The sequence below is a fragment of the Xenopus tropicalis genome, chromosome 1 (genome assembly GCF_000004195.4).
Source record: "Xenopus tropicalis strain Nigerian chromosome 1, UCB_Xtro_10.0, whole genome shotgun sequence".
NCBI classification, from domain to species: domain Eukaryota; kingdom Metazoa; phylum Chordata; class Amphibia; order Anura; family Pipidae; genus Xenopus; species Xenopus tropicalis.
The window spans coordinates 122,201,030-122,223,653 of NC_030677.2; the positions used below are offsets into that span (position 1 = coordinate 122,201,030).

General features: G+C 38.5%; 1 protein-coding gene across 3 annotated transcripts; it reads right to left on the reverse strand.

The window, feature by feature from the left end:
- Positions 1–4,935: 4,935 nt before the first annotated feature.
- caap1 (caspase activity and apoptosis inhibitor 1) lies at positions 4,936–21,070 on the reverse strand. Of its 3 annotated transcripts, none has more exons than XM_002933978.5 (7): positions 20,991–21,070; positions 20,620–20,744; positions 17,996–18,199; positions 16,629–16,713; positions 15,519–15,591; positions 11,623–11,696; positions 4,936–5,625 (listed from the first exon to the last, which is right to left on the reverse strand). In XM_002933978.5, exons 1-7 carry the CDS (start codon positions 20,995–20,997, stop codon positions 5,288–5,290), a joined length of 906 nt encoding a protein of 301 aa, XP_002934024.1. In that variant the 5' UTR covers positions 20,998–21,070; the 3' UTR covers positions 4,936–5,287. The 3 variants fall into 3 exon arrangements, with proteins under 3 accessions (XP_002934024.1, XP_004910903.1, XP_004910904.1); XM_004910846.4 differs by having other exon boundaries at positions 20,620–20,757; positions 20,991–21,069; XM_004910847.3 differs by lacking the exon at positions 20,991–21,070 and adding an exon at positions 20,945–20,962.
- Positions 21,071–22,624: the final 1,554 nt, after the last annotated feature.

Here is a 22,624-nt window from a genome sequence, read left to right on the forward strand (position 1 = left end):
AAAACTGGGCAGCAAACTGGAAAATAATGTTCAGTGTTGAAAAGTGCAAATGTATACACTTTGTTAGAAATAACATAAATGTGAGAACAAGTTGTCTAATTCCAGGCAGTGTCATTCAGTGGCTACTACAGCAAATAAAGTGCTGTCTTGTATAAAAAGGGCATTGACTCAAGGGATGAAAACATATTTCTGCTCTTTATAGGAGTATGCTGTGCAGTTTTGGGCTCCAGTCCTTAAGAAGGATATTAATGAGCTGGAGAGAGTGCAGAGACGTGCAACTAAACTGGTAAAGGGGATGGAAGATTTAAACTATGAGTTTAGACTGTCAAGGTTGGGGTTGTTTATCTGGAAAAAAGGCGCTTGCGAGGGGACATGATTACTCTGTACAAGTACATTAGAGGGGATTATAGGCAGATAGGGGATGTTCTTTTTCCCCATAAAAACGTTCAGCGCACCAGAGGTCACCCCTTTAGATTAGAGGAACGGAACTTTAATTTGAAGCAGTGTAGGTGGTTTTTCACAGTGAGGGCAGTGAGGTTGAGGAATGCCCTTCCTAGTGATGTTGTAATGGCAGATTCTGTTAATGCCTTTAACAGGGGCTTGAACAAGCATAATATCAAATGCTATTGTAATACAATCTAAAATGAGTATAGATATTGATATATAGTTTATATATGTGAGTGTATATATATTGGTCACTATAAATGTGCACTGGGGTTTGCTTGGAAGGGCTGAACTTGATGGGTTTTTTTTTAACCTATCTTATTCAGGGTTCTTTATCTTGGTAGTGATGAACAATGGACATATTTTCACAGCTACCATGCAAATTTACCACACAACCTATTTATTTTCAGCCATTGGAGTCTATGGGTGTTTGTTAAGTGGCAAAACCTGGCAAAAAATTTCACTCATAACTACATGTGATAGATAAGATGAGATGAAGTGGAAGTTTGGAGGCAAATTACTGAACATTTTCATGAAAACATCTATTGCACTCAAACTAGATGCAATGCGCTCATTGCGCGCACCCCCTTCCCCCCCGAGAATGACCTTGCGTTGTGCGTAGGCGCGGAGCTTGTTGTGCTCGCTGTGCTCGTTGTACACAGCGCCCCCTTGGATGACCTTACCATCCGTGCAGTGCGCAGGACATCATGCGCAGCGTGGAGCTGCACCACTGAGGGACGCTTGTTGTGCATCCCCCCCCCTGTGGACGACCTTACCTTCCATGCAGACATGCAGTGCCCTTAAGGGACGCACACAAGCACTGTTGTTTTGGGGCTACTGGTGTGTGTTGATCTCTACGGGTACTATACACTGGACCACATTAATTGAGAGGCCTGGATGCATAAGTGAATCAGCGTTGTTGCCTCCAAGCATCCCTCTGTCTCTGCCCAATGTGATATCCCTCCTACCGAGCAGTCTCCTGGGATGAAAGGGCATGCAAGGGCACATAACATCAAAAGGGCATAATCCACCTCGTGAGCCTGACACACACAAAAGGTGACAGCGAGCATCGTAGTTGATGACAGAAAATCATGACCTTTATAACTAGTCCCTAATTGGGCAATGTAGTTCAAATAAACATTGACCTACGCGGAGCTGCACCACTGAGGGACTCTTGTTGTGCTCGTTGCGCACACCACCCCCCGTGGACGACCTTACCTTCCCTGCAGACCTACCTTCTGATATATGCACATTATTTCTGGCAAACCTGGAAGTTCGAGATGAAGTCGCTGCAATAGTTGGGGAAATGGGAACAACTCTAGATATGATATGTAACGAAGGTAAAGTGGTTGCTTTCTTTCTAATCTGTTATCCTCTAGTCATGCAAAGCACACAGCAGGATGGAAAGTACTTGATAATTAGTATGGAAGCTTCCTTAGTCTTCCCAAACTTGCTTTTGTCTGCTGCTGTAGCATTTTTCTTTCCCTAAAGCTAGCTATTATTTATTTATCTGTTATTTGATTATTGAAACTTAGCAGTAGCGGCTGCATTTTCTACCCTAGGCTTATACTCGAGTCATTAAGTTTTTCCAGTTTTCTTAGGTAAAATTAGGTACCTCGGCTTATATTCGGATCGGCTTATACTCGAGTATATATGGTACTTTTTTCTTGTCTTTTGTTCTTTCTAAAAAAAATAAAAAAAAATATATATATATATATATATATATATATATATGGTTTGTATGTTTGTATGCAGAGAACACATTAAAGACTTGAATACATTAATATGAGTGTGTGCAGAGATTTTTTTTGTATCTCTCAGATGCCTTTGTATTATTTTGCAGACACAGAGGCATAAATATGGAAAATTGAATTTTGAATTTGCAAGTTATTTAAAAAAACTCACCAGACATAAAAATTTTGAATGTCAAAAACTTGATCACTTAAATACATGAAAAAAAAAAAAACTTGAACACATTCTACTCATAATTTTCAATATGGATTCAGCAAATCCAGGATTCGGTTCAGGATTCTGCAAGGATTCAGCCTTTTTTCAACAAAAATCCAATAGGCTTATTTATTAGTTTTCGAGTTTGTGAATTTCAGTTTGTTTTTCTAAATCAAATAAACTCACATATCAAATGCTCACTTATTTATTAATAAAGAAAACTCGTTTGAATAAAAAACTTGAATACCTCGAATTTGCAAATATGGCTTGACTTTGCCTAGGACAACCATTGATTTCTATAGAAACTTGCAAGCTTTTAGATGGCGAATTTTTAAATTCCAGTTTTCTGAGTTTTTGCACTTTATAAATACCAGACATTTGAGTTTTTAAAATATGATTCCAGTTCAAGTTTTTTTAGAGCAAAAAAAAACTCGAATCATGAAAAAAAAATCAAACATGAACGTTAGTAAATCTCCCACAAGTGTCTGGCCGAACCAAATCTGAATTCTTAAAATTAAGTGGCTTTTGGTTACATGAACACGAAAGTAAACACATTTTTAAGCATGCACTTCTATTTAACCCTTCCATGGCCTAATTTCAATATGCAAATTAGGATTAGCTTCTGTATTTGGCTGAATCACAAAGTATTCAGGGTTCGGCCAAACTCAAAAATAATAATTCTCAAATTAAAAAAAAAAAACAAAAAAACACCAAATGGCCTCTACTCTCAAACATTTAAGTTTCAGAAACTCTACTTTAAATTCAGGAGTTTTTACTTGAGTCACAGTAAAGGCTGGAATTGGAGTTTTAATAAATTGTCCCTTTGCACTACAAAAAGGGAACACACTTTTGCTACAAATACTATTTCATTAGCTGTAGCATCTTCTAAAGTCGTAAAACATCTGATTTTAAGTGGCTAGTGTTTTGGAATGCTGCTGTGATGTTGCTCATAGCAGCCAATCAGATGCTTTGCTTTTCTAACTGTTGAAATCTAATTGCTGATTGGTTGCCCTGGGCAACATCCCCGGTAATGCTACCCCTAAGAATTCTACTAAAGGTATGGAATTGATTATGCAAAAACCCATTATCCAGAAAGTGCTGAATTACATGAAGGTCATTTTCCATAGACAACTAAATAATTCACTTTTAAAAATGATTACCTTTTTCTCTGTAATAAAAAAGTACCTTTTACTTCCTAACTGATTCCTATACGATATAATGAATCCTTATTGGGGGCAAAACAATCCTATATGGCTTATTTATTGTTTAAATTATTTTTAAGGTATGGTGATCCAAATTACAGAAAGACACTTTATCTGGAAAACCTCAGGTTCCAAGCATTCTGGATAATAGGTCCCATACCTGCATTGATTTATGCATTTTATAGGCATAATGTCTAATCTACAACTTTCTTTTCCAAGGTTTAAAGCCCAAAATCCTTGCCCTTTTTATTTAACACCACAGAGATTACCTGGATGAAGGGAAGCAGGGAAACAAAGCAAAAGGGAAAGTTGTCCTTACCACTAAATATTTTTAATTTATATTTAAAGTATCGGTTTCCAGTGACCAATTTGACTAGAAGCTAGGCTGGTTCCACAACGTGCTCCTGTCGTAGCAACCACAGTGTTATAATGAAAGTAGAAGAAAATAGAGGAAGCCTAGAAACAGAGCTATGCTGCATTTTAAATTTATTGAGTTGTGCAACTACATGGTTCAGCCCCACAGAAAGGTCTGTGAGCCTGAAACACAGAGGACATTGAGGAATCCAGAATCCAGGCCATACACATAATAATATTATAGGATTATTGGTATGCGTATGGTGGCCTACCAATCCCTTCCAAAACATGTCCCAAATTTCATCCCTGTCAGTGTTGCCTGTACACTGTCCTTCTGTTCATCAGTCATAGTTGAAAATAGCACTCATCAAATTGTCTCTTAGCCTTTTTTTTTTTTTTTTTTTTTTAATAGCCACAGATATGACAGCATAACAGTTTTATGCATTTTGAGGGAGGCACCTTTTTTGTCAGGGGTTTCAAAATAACTGTGCTTAAAATAAAATTAAGTAATAATTTATAGTTATATGGGTATATTAGTTCAAATAGAATGGTGGCTTACTTGTGCACCTTAACCATAACATGCCCCACTATGCTGTCTATCATTTGAAATTACATTTGTTAATTATATTAGGACAGGGGTTTTCAGCCTTCTCATAGGACCTAAATTAAGATCTGCAACTTAAGATCATATTAAGCATAAAACATTATTTTAATTACTACTGTCCATTGTAAAAAGAGAGTTCACTGTATTAAAGGGAATCATGGTTAATGGCATGGGAAGGCATAAAAAGGGATGGTTAAAATAAAGCAATAGTAATTAAAGGAAGGACCCAAGTACTGTGCATAGAATTCCCAAGAAAATGGAAATAAGCATACCTGCCTCTTTAACCAACTTTCTGTAAGCAGGATGTTTACAGGTATTAGGAACAATGAGCGGTAGAATTTTTTTTGGGAGACATGGTTTTCCACAGTGATGAAACTATAAACATAGAAAATCAATATTTCCATTTAATGAAGCACATTCTTTGGAAAATCATTCTGTTTCTGACAAGTGATACAAAAAGGCAAGCAACTGCTGTCACGATTTTTAAATAATGAAATGCTACCATCCGGCAATAAAACAAGCTAATACAAATACGGCTTGCTTTACCAGAGTTCAGACTGACACTACTGCAGATATATTGTGATTTAAAAAAATGGTACAAAGACACTACAGAAAAGATTTTAACCTTGCCTGATAATTCTGTACCGAGAGCCTGTTAGAAATTTTTGCTTGATAAGTTACAGATATCTCTCATTAAATTGAATGCAAGTAAAAATAAAATAAAAGCACAACAGTTTTAAGACTTCTTCACATCGCCAGCCTTCATCAAGGCTTTGATTGCGCGGGCCCTCATCTCTAATTCCAATAGATCAAGCTGTTGAGCTGATGGCTGAACATCCTCAGGGAGCACATTCACTGCAGCAGGCGGAATCTCTTCAGATAATGGCTCTGCCAAGCCTAAGATCTCGCTCACACTTTTCTCAATGTCCATCACTAGGTCATCAGGCTGTTCGGCTGCTTTAATGGGCAGAGTAGCAGATGCATCAGTATTCCGTTCCTCGCAACTTGCACCTTCTATGTCACTGTCATATGTATCAGCATTTATACTGATAGCATCAAAATCTTCTCCTCTGCCTGCAAATAAATAAATGTTGTGAGAAGGATTCTAAATAAATGATCTGTGAAACAACATCTAAAACTCAGTGTTTCAGAAAATGAGCAGTATAATTAGCTTAACGCTGCAATCTGATAGGATCACAGGGAAACTGTTCTCTACTTCTGATATATTTGCTCAAAAGGTAGTATGGTTAAAACTGGTCACCCTGCCCGAGTAATTCTGGCTTAGGTCACACTTATCTGCATCTTGGCTCCTACATGCCATGCTATTAATTTTAGTATGATAGACAATAAGCATTCCTAGACAATGATTATTTTTGCTATTATTTAACTTTCTGTGCTGCAGCTCCTCAGTTTGGATTTTTAGTTGATATGTGGTTATTAACCTGCCATAGCACCCTGGCACTGGTTAAAGCCAGAATAGAAGATAAATCGTAAAGGGCCACTACAGACAGATTAACAAACAATAAATATATAAAGATGCAGCAGATACTCAGTGACCCCAAATTCATACTGGTATTTGCAAGTTGCCAGCTGTAATGAGATAGAACAAAAAAGCTAATAAATGAAAAACAAAGTAAAAAAATGTTGAACATAATAGCCTCCTACAGCATGCTTGTAATCCACTTTGAACACTAGATTATGGTCAAATTCATAGGCAAAGAAAAATAGTGTTAGGGGGAATTCACAAAAGCGGAGATAGCCCTTTTCTGGAGTAAAAGTGGTTGTAGAACAGGTGTACTACCCACATCACTTGTGGGTTGGAAAACGCTGAAGGGGTGGCAGACAATACCACTTGATGAGGGCAGGGGTGCACCATACCACTTTATTCAGGGTGAGAGGAACATACCATTTTACTCAGATGGGGGCAGATCATACCACGAACCGGGGGGGCGAACCGTACCACATTACTCAGGGGGTTCATCCCACTTTACTGCAGGGGGATGCAGACCGCAGGGGCGGACTGCACCACTTGACGTGGAGGGTATGGGGGCGAACAGTACCTTTTGACAGGTACTGTATGGGGTCTGTCCAACTTTACTTGGTGGGGCGGACAATACCACTTTCCATGGACTGGGAGTGGACTATTCCACTTGACAGATGGTGGTAGGTGGACCATATCACTTGGTGCAAGGGGGGGGGACTGAGGGGGAAAACACTGCTTCACTTGTGGGGGGTAACACCACTTGCGACACATTTAAAGTTTCATTTTCTCCCTTACAAGTAAAGTTCCTTCAAGTACGGTCTGCAGCCCCCTGTGAAGTGGTCTGCTTCCTTTTATGTAGTATGGTCCACAACCCCCCTGTCTGCTTAAGGTAGTCCAGTCCACCTCTGTCCACGTAATGTGGTACAATGCACCCCTTTACTGTGAAGCAGTACAGTCCATCCACCCCTCTTACGTGAGAAGCGGTAGGGCCAATCCACTCCCCCACGTGTGAAGTGGCATGGACCATCCACCCCCCACATGTGAAGCAGTGTCTCCCTCATCACATGGCATAAAGGATGAACAATACCATTTCACATGATGGGAGGATGAAGGTATAAGATTGTTTACACTGGAGTAGAGGTGCTTGAGGGGATAGTATTACTTTTTATAAATATACAAGGGGACCATATAATAAAGTCTGTGATGTTTTATACACCTGTTGGTCCTTCCAGCAGATGCCGAGAGGATCCATTCAGATCAGAAGAATGGAGTTTCTGAGTTTCTATCTTAAAGTGGCAGTTTATATTGTTTAATTGAATAAGGCTTGCACTGAATATACTTTTGTATACTTGTAATTTAATTATCTACCTCGCAAAGAACTAAATATAGCGTAGATACAGTGTTTCTAGTTATCTTAAGAAATACAAAAAAAAATATCTAATTTTTTGTGATTTAAACAAGAGGCAACAAATATGTTTAGTTCAGGTCTAATATATTATATTCATACCAAATATTACTGTAATCATACTGCTCCTTTAAAACAGGGACATAATTTATTTTATTTATTTTTTTTACATTAAGAAATAGGGTGGTTGTACTGGCAGATTATATAGTTTCAAAAAGAAGTTGAATGGCTTTTTAGCAAGTGAAAAAGGGGTTACTGAAATTAGCTTTTAGTTCAAATTTGATCTAGGCACTGGTCTGATTAATGAATGAGGCAATAATAGTGATTTGAATTAATTTCATCTTAAGTAAAAAGGAAAAGTAAAGCCTCCCAGGTATATTTTTAGTTTTAGCAGCAGTGCCCCCCCTTTAAAGGAGAACTACACCCCCTCAGCTATAAAAGCCCCCTTAACTGGCCTGCCTCAACCCCCCTCACCTCTCCCTTATCACATCGAAACTTAAAAAACTGCCCCTGTCGCAAACCCCAACCTAAAAATGCAGAGCTGCTCAGCTGCTAACCAGGGCACCATCTTCTGTTTAATCGTAGAAGCCTCGGGTCTCACCCAAACATGGACCCTGCTTGAGCATGCGCAGTTGTAGCCGATTTCCTGATGTGCCAATTGCGCATGCTTAAGCAGGGTCCGTGTTGGCAGTGAGACCCCAAGCTACTAAGATTGAATAGAACATGGTGCCCAGGTACACAGCTGAACTGCTCTGCATTTTTAGGTTGAGGTTTGCGATAGGGGCAGTTTTTACAGAGTATGCAATAAGGGAGAGGTGAGGGGGTTGGGTCAAGGCGGGCCAGTTAAGGGGGCTTTTATAGCTGGGGGGGTGTAGTTCTCCATTAATCACTTCACTGATACTTACCCAAACTTATCTGTGCCCCCATACCATGTCCAGAAATACAGAGCTGCTTGACAGCATTGGCCACCACCTTTAGTCAGTTCTGTTTCCAGCAGCCATCAGTAAGCAGCACTCAAACTAAGATCATAGTGTACTATGAATTCAAGGTTGGACTGGCCCAGCAGGGCACTGGGAAAAAACCCAGTGGGTGCTGGTCCTGTTGGGCCCCACCTCACTGGGCACATTGGGGGTGGGCTGAATTGCTGTCAACCAGTAATGAGTGGGGCATAGAGAGGTAGTGTGGTGGCAAGGTAGTGTTGGGGGTGGGCCCTTGATTCAGTTCTTCCATTGAGCCCAAAGTACACTAGTCTGACACTGCGTGCATGTTCATAGTTGAAATTCATGCCAAATGAAGAAAAGCTTTGTGGTTTGGTAGTTTGGAGTAGCTATATTTACCCATTTTGGAATCCCCATATGTTCTGTCAGAAATCTCCATAAAACTAATTTAGAAAAGCTAATTTAAAATTTCACACATAAGATAAAACATGTTTGTTAAATATATCCCTATATCCCTGTATTAAGACCCTTATGTGTAGCTTTCCTAGGTAAACAAAGATTTTGCATCAGGAAATGCCGCTGAAATGACTACCAAATGAAATGCAAAATCCTGCTGGCAAAATCAACAACTGTACAATACAAAAAACGACCAGTTGACCGGGCATATTATATTTATATTTTTGCACATGAGCTGCTTTAGATCTAGGGCACAATTTATATGCAGAAGACGACAGCTATGATTACATGTATGCACTCATTTCAGTAATTATTCCACCCCTTTAAAAGCCCAGACATTTTCAAGGTAAACATAATATTAAACACCACCAACATATAATTATTAGCCCAATCAAAACATTTTGCATCTTAACAGCATTATGGCAAGTCGACTACATGCTAGCATGGATTAACGATAGGTTAAAAGCATGCATTTAACTATGTTCATGGACTAAAGGGAAAATGATTGCCCGTTTATAATAGCACATACCATAGAGGACTAATGCATTGCCCAACACTACAAAAGAAAACTAAGGAAGCTGGCCAGGGCAGCAAGGTTGTTTGTTTTTTTCTATTACAGGCAATTAGAATGATAGTGCAAAGGGTGCTTTACAACCCTATGCAGTTTTGTTCCACTGCACAAACCCAAATATGTTTCCTTACACTGCTTAATAAAAAGGAACTGTTGACTGGTTTCTATTAGTTACTGCACTGGTTTGTATTTGAGCCCAGACATGCAATAGCAGAGTTAGTTTAAATACTCATAGTCACTGGCTATATTTCCAGATATGTCAGAAATATAGAGCAGAATTTACTAGACATATAGGGGCCGATTCACTAAAGTGCGAAATAACGTGCGCTATTTATAGCGTGCGGTAAAAATGTTATCGCGTCTAAATTATCGCGTCTTATCGCACGAATCACTATAAGCATACTTGCGCTATTTTACGCGCGATATTGCATGCGTTAATTAACTCGCGAAGACTATTTCCATGCGGTATTTGACAGTACATGCGCTAAATAGTTGCCGCATATAAATAGTAGCTTAGAAATAGTGTATAAAAATTGTTGCCCCATATAAATAGTAGCCACATATAAATGGTAGCATATAAATAGTAGATGCTTATAAATAGTAGCCACTAGTGATGAAATGTGTTCTGGTTATCTTTAGTGAAAAATGAGCAAATCTTTTGAAAGATCCACGAAACGGCAAAAATGTTGTGCGGGCAAAAAAATTGTTGCCCGCGACTAATTTTTTTTTGACGCCTGTGTAAATTTTTGGACGTGCGGTGAATTTTTGCATGCGTTTTGCCATTAGCAGATTGTTTTGCGAAACGAATTAAAAAAATTTGCCGCGGAAAAATTCGCCGCATGTCCAAAAATTTGCTGCGAATCCATGCCTGGTGAAACATTTCATTACTTGTAGCCGCATATAAATAGTCATGCGAATAAACGCACGCCATGTTAGCCATACACGCCAATACTTGCGGAAAATTACTGTATTAAAAATGACCATTTCGCTGCAAACTGGCGGCTGCGTCACTCTAGGGGAAACACATACTTGAATAAATAACACTGCAAAGTCCATATTTTATTGCCAAAAGCTCATTAACTGTACTTTTCTATAATTATCACCTGCCTGAAGTAGGTGTTAATTTTTGCATAGCCTAATGCGATATTTAGCGCGCCTTACTGTTTGTGAATCATGCGATCGTATTCTTTTCTGTGCGCATGCGGTTGCGCGAAAAATAACGCATGTGATATGGCGACTTAAAGCGCGCGATAATACTATGGTGATAATTATCGTGTCTAATTTAACGCAAAAAAGCGTGCAATAAATTTTATCGCACTTTAGTGAATCAGACCCATAGAGTGATGTCTAGTACAGCGGTTCTCAACCTGTGGGTCGGGACCCCTTTCACAGGGGTTGCCGTCAGACCGTCAGAAAACACATATTTCCGATGGTCTTGGGAACAATCATATGGTTGGGGGTCACCACAACATGAGGAACTGTATTAAAGGGTTGCGGCATTAGGAAGGTTGAGAACCACTGTTCTACTACAACTTTGTACATGGTTAATAAATATATATGGGTTGATTCACTAAAGTGCATTAAAACAAGTGCTATTTATAGCATGTGGTAAAAATTTTATCGTTCTTATTTTTTGCGACTTAACGCACGATTCACTATAGGATACTTGCGCACTATATATTTCCCGCTTGCTATATTAGCGCATATTTAACGCACGTAACCATTACGTTCGTAAAACTACTTTTCTGCAAATTAACATTTCCCTGACAACTGGAGGATGCATCACTCTAGGGCCAACACATACTTAAAGAAATAATACTGCAAAGTCCATGTTGTGTTGCCAAAAGCTCATAAACCACAAGTACCGCCTGCCCCAAGTAGGTGTTAATTTTCGCACAGACTAATGCGATATTTAGCGCATCTAACGCTTCTTATGTGTTTGTGAATCATGCGTTAGTATTATTTCTATGCGAGAATTAACGCAAGGCGTTATTTAGCGCATGCGTTATGCGTCTTAACGCACACAATAATACTGTAGCGAACTGTAGCGTTTTTTCCACGTCAATTTTAACGCAAAAAACATGCAATAGTGCTTACCACACTTTAGTGAATCAACCCTATAGTGTCTGTATTTGAAGACAGGTGGCGCAAGTTTTTTAAGTACGGTAAACCTAGTTGCATATTACTGTTACATTTCTTTTTATTTCAGTTTAGTTACCTGTTTTTGTATCTGATTCTTCCACCCCAGCAATATCTCTTAAAGAAGAAGTGGAATCTACATTGTTGTCTTGTCTGCAAGAGGAAGAATTAAAAAATATATTTTTAATTTATATATGTTGATAATATTTAAAGGGGATCTAGCACCCAAAAATTGTTTACCTGCCAGAGGTGCGGGCCAATAACCATGCTGTGACACTACAAACAGTGTCACAGCACTCATTAGGTGTGTGCAAGTGCATAATTTGACACACGCATAAGGAACTAGCCAAGAGAAGGACTCATTATATGCATGTACGCCACTAAAAATGGCCACCCACACTGAAAGCTCCCTTCTGGTGCAGGTGGCGTAGCACTCGTTTCCCCCCAATGAGCGTGAGGGCTTTATTAGTACACAGATCTGGTGAGGCAAACAATTTTTGGATGATAGATGTTATTTAAATGAAATTAGAGGCTACATTCATATTAAAAGCAAAGAAAGTTACAGTATTTCACATGGATCTTTAGCTAGTGTGAAACTTTACCATCAGAAGAGATGCAAGAAAGGCCTTTAGCATGGGGGTGCCTAAAATGTGCATTGGGATCTAGAACATCATATCACAGCAGCCTAGCACTGCCCACATACAGCTCCATTAGATAATATTATATGTTTCTTTTTTTTGCATGGCAGTCTCACATTTGACATAGTAACCAGACAAACTCTCCCGATTTTGTCAGGACTTGCGTGATTTTGCACCTCTCTACCTAAACTCCCATCACCTTTAGATATTCGATTATTCTGCTTGCCGATTAAAAGACTATGAGGAAGCTTCCTGCTGATTGGCTCAGATCACACATTCCTGGGGGGGGTAGTTCTTAGCATTCTTGAGGGAGGGGGGAGCAGGAGAGGGGAGAGAGGAGAGGGCGTGTCCGTGGCACAGGAAAATAAACAAACAACAAATCCTGTTTCTTTTGACAGAGAACTCTTTCTGTGAGTGCTTATGGCTGTATTTACATAGACCTTTCTGATAAAGCTTACTTAGTTTTTACCTTTCCTTCTCCTTTAACCACACATCTAGCTAACTAGTTTAATCACCACAAAGGCCTGCAGTGAACCAGTTGCTAACCTATCATAAAAATTTGGCATTAGATTTAGGAAAAACCTATAGACCCTGAATTCCTTAGATATTCTCCTAAATGTTCCATACTTAACGGATTAATAAGTATAGGATCCCTTATCCAGAAAGTTCCAAATTATGGGAAGGCCATCTCCCATAGAGTCCTTTCTAGAGTCTGATTCTCTTTTTCCCTGTAATTATAAAACAGTGTCTTGACTAAGCTGCATGAATCCATATTTGTGGCAAAACAATCCTATTGAGTTTCAATTTTCTGCAGAGATAAGGTATGGTGTTCCAAATTCTAGAACCAGCATTCCTAAGATTCTATAACTGTATTGTGTCAATTTTTTTTTAATATAAAGGATGAACAATGGGTGAAGCAGAGCTCTATACAAATAGAGGTATACAGTATCACATAAAATGTACTCACAAATAATGTTAGAGGCTTGGAAGATTTGTATACATGGGGGTATATTTATCATGCTGTGTAAAAAAGGAGTAAAGCATTACCAGTGATGTTGCCCAGGGCAACCAATGAGCAATTAGATTTCAACAGTGAAAAAATCAAAGCAAAGCATCTGATTAGCTGCTATGAGCAATATCACTGGTAATGTTTTACTCCACTTTTTACACAGAATGTTAAATATACCCCTTAGTATACTTAGCAACAAAGTACTGGAAAGCTGCCACACTCAGGGTGTCCCAGATAAACTTATCAGGTTAAACATACCCTTTGTTTCTGCCATCACAAATCCCATATAGCACATTACAGGAAAAATGGACAACTGTGAAAGCTATAACTTGCACACAAACTTAGATGGAATAGAGAAAACTGGAACATCTGCTTTTTGGTCCTCAGTGTTATTTTCAGAAAACTATTCTGTTCTGATAAGCCTGCAGTAGCCATGTAATTTACTGTACAATGCTTTATAGATAAAAAAAAGTTTTTCAGAGCCATCTAGTGACAGAGTTCTTTAGTACAAGCAGACTTATTCTACTCCGGTTCAGAAGCTTTTTGGGAAAAAAAGAATTATCTATATTTATATTAAGCAAAATCTATTATTCAACTCCACTGTTATCCTTAAGCTTTGGTGTGGCATCCTCAGAGTAAACAGAGTACTTTAAAGAGAACCTGTCACTCTAAGAAATAATTCCAAATCCTTTCCTAGAATGTTAGTTGAGCAAAATAAATCATTTATATAGTGTAAGTAAAGTTTATTTTTTTTCCATTGGAATTTAGTCACAGGAAGAAGGAAGGTGGCACCTCTATGCTTCAGGCATAGAGGCAAGGCAGGCAATATATGATTGACAGCTCTGATTTTTAATTAAAAAAAGAATTTGGGTTTCATGTTTAATCTTTCAAGGAGTTTTATAATACAGCTTCTGTCTGAAAATCGATCTAGTATTGACTGTAGATGCAAAATTTTTGGATGGGTACACAAAAGCTTGTCAATTAGGGAATATGAAGGCATAAAGACTTGATTTCTAGACAATAACTGTATTTGGGATGATATGTAATAAGAGACCTGGATATTAGATAAATGGAAATATGGGTGTTATACATTTTCCTAGCTCTGGAACCTCTGAGATTTAAAACAGATTTTCATTTAAATAAAATAAGGCATGGCAAGGCTAATATAAATAATAAAGCAAGTTATCTGGCTATGCTTCAAAGCAATATGGCTGAATAAGTATGCCTGAGTGCATGCACAAGGAACTGAACATTCTGTACAGGAGATAAGATCAATCGCAGGCAGGAACAGCAGTGACTAGGGATTTTGCAGAAAAATGACAGTATAAAAAAGCAAAGCCTTTGCCACAAGGGGACACTGTTTAATTCAAGAAGTCTAGTGAATACACATTTGTTCTTTAACTATAGATTGAAAGAAAAAAAAACAAAAGAAGATATGAAATACAATATAAGTACAGGGATGCCCAGTACATGACAGTTCAGACATAGTTGAGCTATTAATTTTGTAAAAAACGACTAATTACAGAATTTGCTGCCTTTTAGGGCCCAGGTAGACAAGGTTTTTTGCCAACAGTATCGGTGCATGTAAAACACGTAACATGCTACATTCCCAGGTAATTGCGCAACAATGCATACAAAAGCATTTTCGTGCCATCAACTAGGATCTGTGTAGCAGCACACAAGCGGATACCTTGCCTGTCAGTGTAGCTACACAATGGAGTGATGCAAGCAGATCCGCTTTTGTCTCTGCCTGTTAAAAAACTATAGGTGGAGAGAAATGGTTGATCTGCACCATTAACTTACAGTATGTTCCATCACATGAACAAGCAGTCATGTGCACATTAAAACGTTTTTTAAGTTTTTTTTTTTTAATGTAGAACACTGTGTGCACAAATGGTGCTACATAAATAAAGATCTTTTCATTTAATGGTGATTTACACAGCTCATTCCATGTATCTGTAACACAAGCATTCCTAAGTGGGCAGCCCCCCCAGACAGAACACAAGTGGGTGCTTGTGTGACACATTCATGATATGAGCAGTATAAAAACTACTAATATCATTAAAAAGAATAATAAACAAAAAGAAAAGTACAAATGCAACCTGTAAAAGTGCTCAGAAGAGCACTCTGAGTAACTTTACATTAGGTTGGGGGTTCGTTCAGTATATCCTCTATCACAGAAAAAAACCTGTGTAATGCAAAACAATTGCTACTTTGTGGATACTGTTCATTTTATTTTCGCAAACCGGCAAAAAGGTATTTCGTGTTTAAACAACTGTAGTAGCAAATAAACAGCACAGGTCATAAAAACAATGTTTTCATACTCACTGAGTAATTATCTCTGAATTTCCTACATGACCTATAGTTTCCTCTTCTGTGGCAGAATCAATTCCTTGCTCACCTAGAATAAACAGAGAATCTCAGCCCATTGGTTTTCTGTTCCACACATAGAAGCATAGATATTAAGTGATATTAACGAATGCTACATTATCCTTAAAGATTAAGGATTCAGGCTACTTTAATGCTTCAGTAATCTTTACCTGAACACTGTCTCTAGGTCTTTACTGCATCTTCTCCAAACAGGAGGTGGCATTCTACAAGGCACAGACCCCATCAAATCTTAGCCCTATAAAATGTTAAATCTGATACATTTGTTGATACATTGCTCAACAGCAGAAATTGTAGCCACCATAAAGCATGTTTCCTGAGCTTTACTAAAATCTGTCACAGAGCACGTTACAATTTTATAAACTATTTGATCCCATTTCTCAGACATTGCTGGGAAATGCATTAAGATTGGACCTTTATTTTTTATTAGGAGATGAGGTAATTTTGTCTTCCAGCAGATAAGCAAAAGTTATTTGTTGAAGTCTACCTACAACAAGTAAGTTTAATGTACAGGTATATAAAAACTTCTCAACTCAGTGATGCCTTATTTTTTTTTTTAAGAAATAGCAAACCAGTTATATTTTCAGGGTTTTTTCCCTCTCATAACTGTTAGTTAAAAAAAATATTAAGAGAAGATTAATATACAGGTATTGGAGCCCTTATCAGGAAACCCATTATCCAGAAAGTTCAAATTACGGAAAGGCTATCTCCCATAGACTCCATTTTAATCAAATAATTCACATTTTTAAAAATGATTTACTTTTTCTCGCTTACTTAAACAGTAGCTTGCACTTGATCCCAACTAAGATATAATTAATCCTTATCGGAGCCAAAACAATCCTATTGGGTTTAATTACTGTTTAAATAATTTTATTACCAGATTTAAGGTAGGGGATTGGAATTAATGAAAGACCCCTTATCCGGAAAACCCCAGGTCCCAAGCATTCTGGATAATTGGTCCAATACCTGTATTAGCTTAACAAATGCTAAGAATGTTTCAAACACGTAGATATAATCAGCTCAATACTAAGAGATGTTAGACATTCGTACCATCAAGTATTTTCAGAAGCTTCTTTTCAGAAAGCAACTCCAGCTGTTCCAGGCACATCTGTTTGATCTCGTCAGTAGAATAGACCTGCAACATAAATAAAACATTTCAACTTTTGTATTGTGCATGATAAATTCTACTCCATTTTTTGCCTACAGTTAAAAAGATTAATAATTATAATTTTTAAAGGTTTTTGATTATACTAGTTTTGATAAAGATAGATCACTACTCATTGGAACTGCTGGAGCAAAATTTCAGCAGGAGAATGGCAGGTTTGTGTACCATTTCAGCAGCCCTAATTTTCGTAGGTTCAGGACTAGGATATTTGATTTAAAGTTTAGACCTCAAGTACACAACACTTACATTGTACAATTATTTCAGTTACATTATTATATGAATTTACAGTAGTATACCCAAAGATAGCTGCTTTGACTGTTACAAACCATTTTATATGCACATGACTGTTAATGGCTGTATGCCAAGAACTAGCACTAAATTATATTTGTACTTTTACAATGTACTTTGTACATTAATCACATAAATATCCAAATGCCCTCCAAACGGCAGCACTGGATACCTCACCATCCCTTCTATCTGTCGCCCTGTAATTGACATTGGCTTCAATTTATTTAGTGGTAATAGGCACAGTGGTTTAGTGGATAGGATTGCTGTCCTACAGTGCTGGGGTGCTTAGTTTTATTAGTAAGGATGGAGTTTTATATTGCCCCCATGTTTTCTGTGGGTACTCCAGTTTTTTCCCCAGGCTTAAAAACATATGGGCAGATTAACTGGCCCCTGATAAAACTGACCATAGTGCATGTGAATGTTATGACTCCTCTGGGGCAAAAAATAATGTATAACGTGGAATATGTTGGTGCTATTTAAAAGGATAATAAATATAATGCAAGTTTAAGTGATTAAATCAAAAGTAAGCGCTGAAAGTACAAAACCTCCTTTACACAACCTGAGTCAGCTGCAGATCTTCCTCCCCCTAATAAAAGCACACGCCACAATACTGCCTCACTCCACTGTACCTCAAGAGTACCACTGCATGGTTATCAGCCGCCATATCTGGCAGCTTGACTTCCTCTCATGGGATCTCTGGCAATTGCCGTCTAGCAGCATGGCTTCTTCTGCACTTGCCCCTGGTTACAATCATCAAAGAACTGAAGTGGGTGATGTGGTTTGGAAGGTGGCTCAGCAGGGGACCCAGGTTGCGTCAAGGGGTTTCAGTCTCCTTTAATGGACAGATGCACTGTTTTTTTTCTGCAAACATATTCTATTTTTCCATGTTAAAAAAATGACATATATATATATTTTTTTTTTTTTTTTTTAACTACAGTAATTCCATGTACATAGTAAATATTACCTTTAATAAGTCAGGAAGCATTTTATGCAGTTTTTTCTCCCCTACCACTCTGAAGCACTGCTGAAGCATTTCCTTTTTATCAGAAATATAGAAGCTAATTGGCTTAAGAGGAACATTTAGGTCTAGGCCTCCTTCTTCTATGTCACTAGGTTCGTCTTCTTCCTCTTCCTTGGTGGCAGCAGCTAAATGGGAAATATCAGATTCCTGCAAAACAATATAGCAATTCTATTAATGGGGACCTGTCAGCCTAGGAAATAATTCCAAATTGTTTTCTATTGTGTTTGTCAAGTAAAATAAACTTTACATACACTATATACATTATTTTAATCTTATTTTCTTTAGCCTTGGAATTCACAATTGCAGCAAGAAGACAGTTGCCATTTTGTGGACACTGTTATTAAGGTAAGCTTTGTATCTTGCCAAAATCTTGTTTCTGTGCCAGTATGGGGGGACCTGATACCCATGTCCATGCACTGGTTACATAATAACATGGGGAGGAGGGAGAGGGAATGTGAGGAGTGCAGCAACATCTAAGAAGTTCTGAATTCAAAGTGAAACTAACTGTCTGCCCCACCTCTATGCCTTAGGAATAGAGGTGGGGCAGGCAATATATGATTGACAGCTGGGATTTTTAAATGCTTTCATAATGGGTATGGATGTGTTAATAAAAATATGAGTTTGGGTTTAATGTTTAATTTGAAAAGGACCTTTATTATACAGCTTTTTATGTGTGGGCGACAGGTCCACTTTAACAAAGGAAGGCAAAGAGGTATGATGTACGTCTCTGGAAATCACCAGAAAATTGGCACCTACTGTTTAAAACAAATATGACTTTTTTATTTTCTTTTTTTATTACTACAGTACAGAATACACAGTAAGTCTCTACAGCAGGGGTGGCCAATACATCGATCACGGTCCACCAGTAGATCCCCGGTGGTTTTCTGGTGGATTGCTATCAAGCCCGGAATGCGGAAGTGCTGCGCGAATGCACTTTAGCATTCCCTGGTCAATCGCGACCGGGGGAAAGTCTGGCCACCCCTGCTCTACAGTAAGAAGGGACTCCATTTCCATAAAGGAGAAGGAAAGCTACTCAGGCATTTTACTGCCAATAGATTAGTCACAATAGTGCAATCTAGAATGCTGTATTCAGCAGAATGCTTTACCACACATGAGTAAACAGCCCTTGAAGCTCTCTTTTATTGTTTAAGATAGCAGCTGCCATTTTATCTTAGTCTGACGTCCTGCCTGCATTTCTGGGTTTGGGCTCATTGAGAAGTGGAAGAAAGGGGGAAAACTGAGCAGGCTCCTGCTGTGCCCCAAAGGATTTTTCTGAGAATAGAAATTCTAACACAGAAGATAATTTCACTTTTCACTAAGGACTCAGAGCAGCAGTTCTCATAAAGCTTACTTAGTTTTTACCTTTCCTTCTTCTATAAATCTCTGCCCCTTTTGTGGCCTTTCCACAACCCCTTTCTCAAGAACACGGTAACTCATCAGCAAAGCATCTAATGCTTATTGGTTGCTATCGGTGTAAGGGTTTGTACTTACAAGCATTTGCTTCTGCACTTCCCTGCATTGTGTTCTCCTGTGTTCCACCACAGGAAAGTGCAGAAACAAATGCATGCTATTCTTTCGTATGCACTGGTACTCACACAGATTGATTGTAAGCTCTACAGGGCAGGGACCTCCATCATCTTGTGTTTTTGACTCTTATTGCAACTGTATCTTGTATTTATTTGTATTTATTGTTGTACTTTGTATTTATCTATTATCTTAATAACCCCGTTTGTATAAATGTATTCTACTGTACAGCGCTGCGTACATAAGTAGCGCTTTATAAATAAAGATATACATACATACATCCATACATACATACACACACACACGTGCGTGTAAACGCCAAATGCAGGTGTAATGCAGCATGTTGCATACCACCTACGTTAAGGACTAACGTGCTTACAGGAATCTTTTTTTCTGCACTTCCCTGCAGTGGAACACAATGCAAGGAAGCACAGATGCAAGCCTTTACACTGATAGCAACCAATAAGCATTAGGCTAATGCCACACCATGTGTATGGCGTATATTTTCGGCAACTCGAAAAACGCTTGCCGTAAATAAGCGGCATTTGCTCCTACCTGTGCCTGCACCCGAATGAATGAAATACGCTCGGGTGCAGGCACACGTAGCTGAAATCCACATCAACATGCGAGAGAATGCAAAGTCTCGGCAAGCGTTTTCCGGTTTGCCAAAAATATATGCCATACGCATGGTGTGGCATTAGCCTTAGCTGCTTTGCTGCTGCAAACACTAGCTAGTTTAACATCACCCCAACTAGTAGGATTATGCAGCATAACTCATGTTTGTTAACCTTTGTTAAACATTACACTACAAAGACATCACCTGCAGTTTGTTTATGGCAATAGGAGCTTAAAGATACCCAGTGCCTCAGATGTTCACGAATAGTGCGTTCATCTCTTGTAATCTCTAGGATTTTCAAAATATGAACTCGAGTAAAAAAAGAAAAATGATCGTTTCAAATGGAAGATTATGGGAAATTATACGCAGGATGGTATGCCTCCGTGTGACTGAAGCAGGAACAGAGGCTAGGGAACAAGTAACTCACATGCTGAGTGTGGCTGACATCCGTGGACCTCCTCTTTCTTTCAACTCGGGTTCCACCTTCGCAAGAGTCTGACCTTCGCCTTTTTTTCTTTTCTTTAGAGCTTTTCTTGGCACCAGCCATAGCCACTGTAAAATAATGCTAAAATAATGGGTTTAAAATGTATACGCGGCGTTGAGACTGGGGAAGGACACAAAGAATTATTTACAGCTGTGTACCAGCCGAGTAAACACGCTATACACTAAGGAGCAAATGTTTCCTCTACGGTATCATAATCTTCTCTCTAGAGGCCAAGCTACAGAGAAGATGCACTGTCACATAAACCAACCCTTGTTGGTGCTCTTGCATTTTTTCTCGCAGCAAGGCTTCCTTACTTATCATCTCGAGAAGTTTGATGTTGCGGCAGCCATAATTAGTAAGGGCATAACGCCTTAAATAGAGTATGGTATCTTTGCGCCTGCGCACTCTACAGCGAGAGTTCTAGCCTTAATTTTTTATTTAGGGCGAACGTTGTCTGATGGAAAATATAACTTAAATTGCCAGGTAATTTCTTAACTACATAGGCAGCGCATACACCTACGCGTAATAGTGTCTATATACTAGTCATTTTATACTACAGTTTTCCGGTCATGGTGTTGGTAGATTTTCAAGAAGGTTAATGTCTCATGTGGAAATTGCTTTGTTACAAGCTATTTTATGGTTTCGCATGTACAATAAATATTTCTTATTTAATTGCAGCTTACTTTTCAGTAAATGTTTACAGATGGGGTAGGTGTATTTTTACAATAACATTTTTGTGTGTTCCGAGTTGACAAGAGCTCCTAAGACCAATATTTCCTCTAATGCCTTCTCTGGCAAAGTGCTTTAAAAAACATCTCTTGTGCGCACATTTTAGGCTGATGTCCCATTAGTTGCCCACAGTTAAATCACTACTACTGTGGGCTACTATTTTCTCTGAAATACCTTACCACCTGCAGTAATGTGAATCGCTGGTGGGCATTAAGATCCGCTCAATTGGCGAGGTCGCCAAGTCAACGTATCTTCTCCCACTATCCCCACCTATGGGTGGGCGATATCGGGCGAATGTAGGCTAATTCGGTCGTTTGGCCCTGGGACCAAACATTCGAATTATAGCAGCGCTAATGGACGCAGGCGGTTCGAGGACCGAAAGGGAACATCAGGCAACTTAGTCTGGAGGGGCTGAGTCATTGGCTTTAAATTGCCAGATTAAAATTACAACAACGTTTTTTACTTCTTCACTTTTTAATTTGATGCTTGGTTGCCAGGATGATTAAGCCCTAGCAACTTTTTAGCATTCTAAATTCCAAGCCTGAGAGCTGCAGAGCAAGAAATTGTAAAATACCTAAAAACAAAAAGTAAAGAATGAAGTATTGTTGCAAATAGTCTGCTTACGAATTTCATAATATATTAATATTAATAATTAAAAATAGTGCCGTACACAGTTATTCAGGCACAATAATTTTTAATCCGTTAGAGCTTGCAGTTAAAGTGCAGTGCCTGAGGTGCAGGAAGATGAAGTGAGCTATTACTGGCCCATGCCAGGACTAGAACTACTAAACTAATCCAACTAAACATATATTGTAGTTAAAAGAGTTGTTTAAATGCAGCACAACCATCATCTCTGCCACCATCCATTCTTTCTTTAAATCAGAAGTTTTCTTGACATTTTAACTTGGATATGAGGGGTAGAGACAGAATCATTATTTCATCAAGAGGCACTCTGGATGCACGCTCCAAAAAGACACACTGCATATTTCATAGTGTTTTTCATACATTTCAGATTAAGTCAGCTTGCTTGGGCGATGCCAATTTCATTTAAAGCAAATTGCATTATTAACCAATGAAAAATGAGCCACACAAGATTCATAACAGTGTTAAGGGCCTTCACTTAGTATAAGGCTCCAATTTCACCAGAGGGTGAAATTAATGATATAGGAGCACATGGCAATCCTATGTGTGATCTCAGTGTATTTAAAATCATATAATT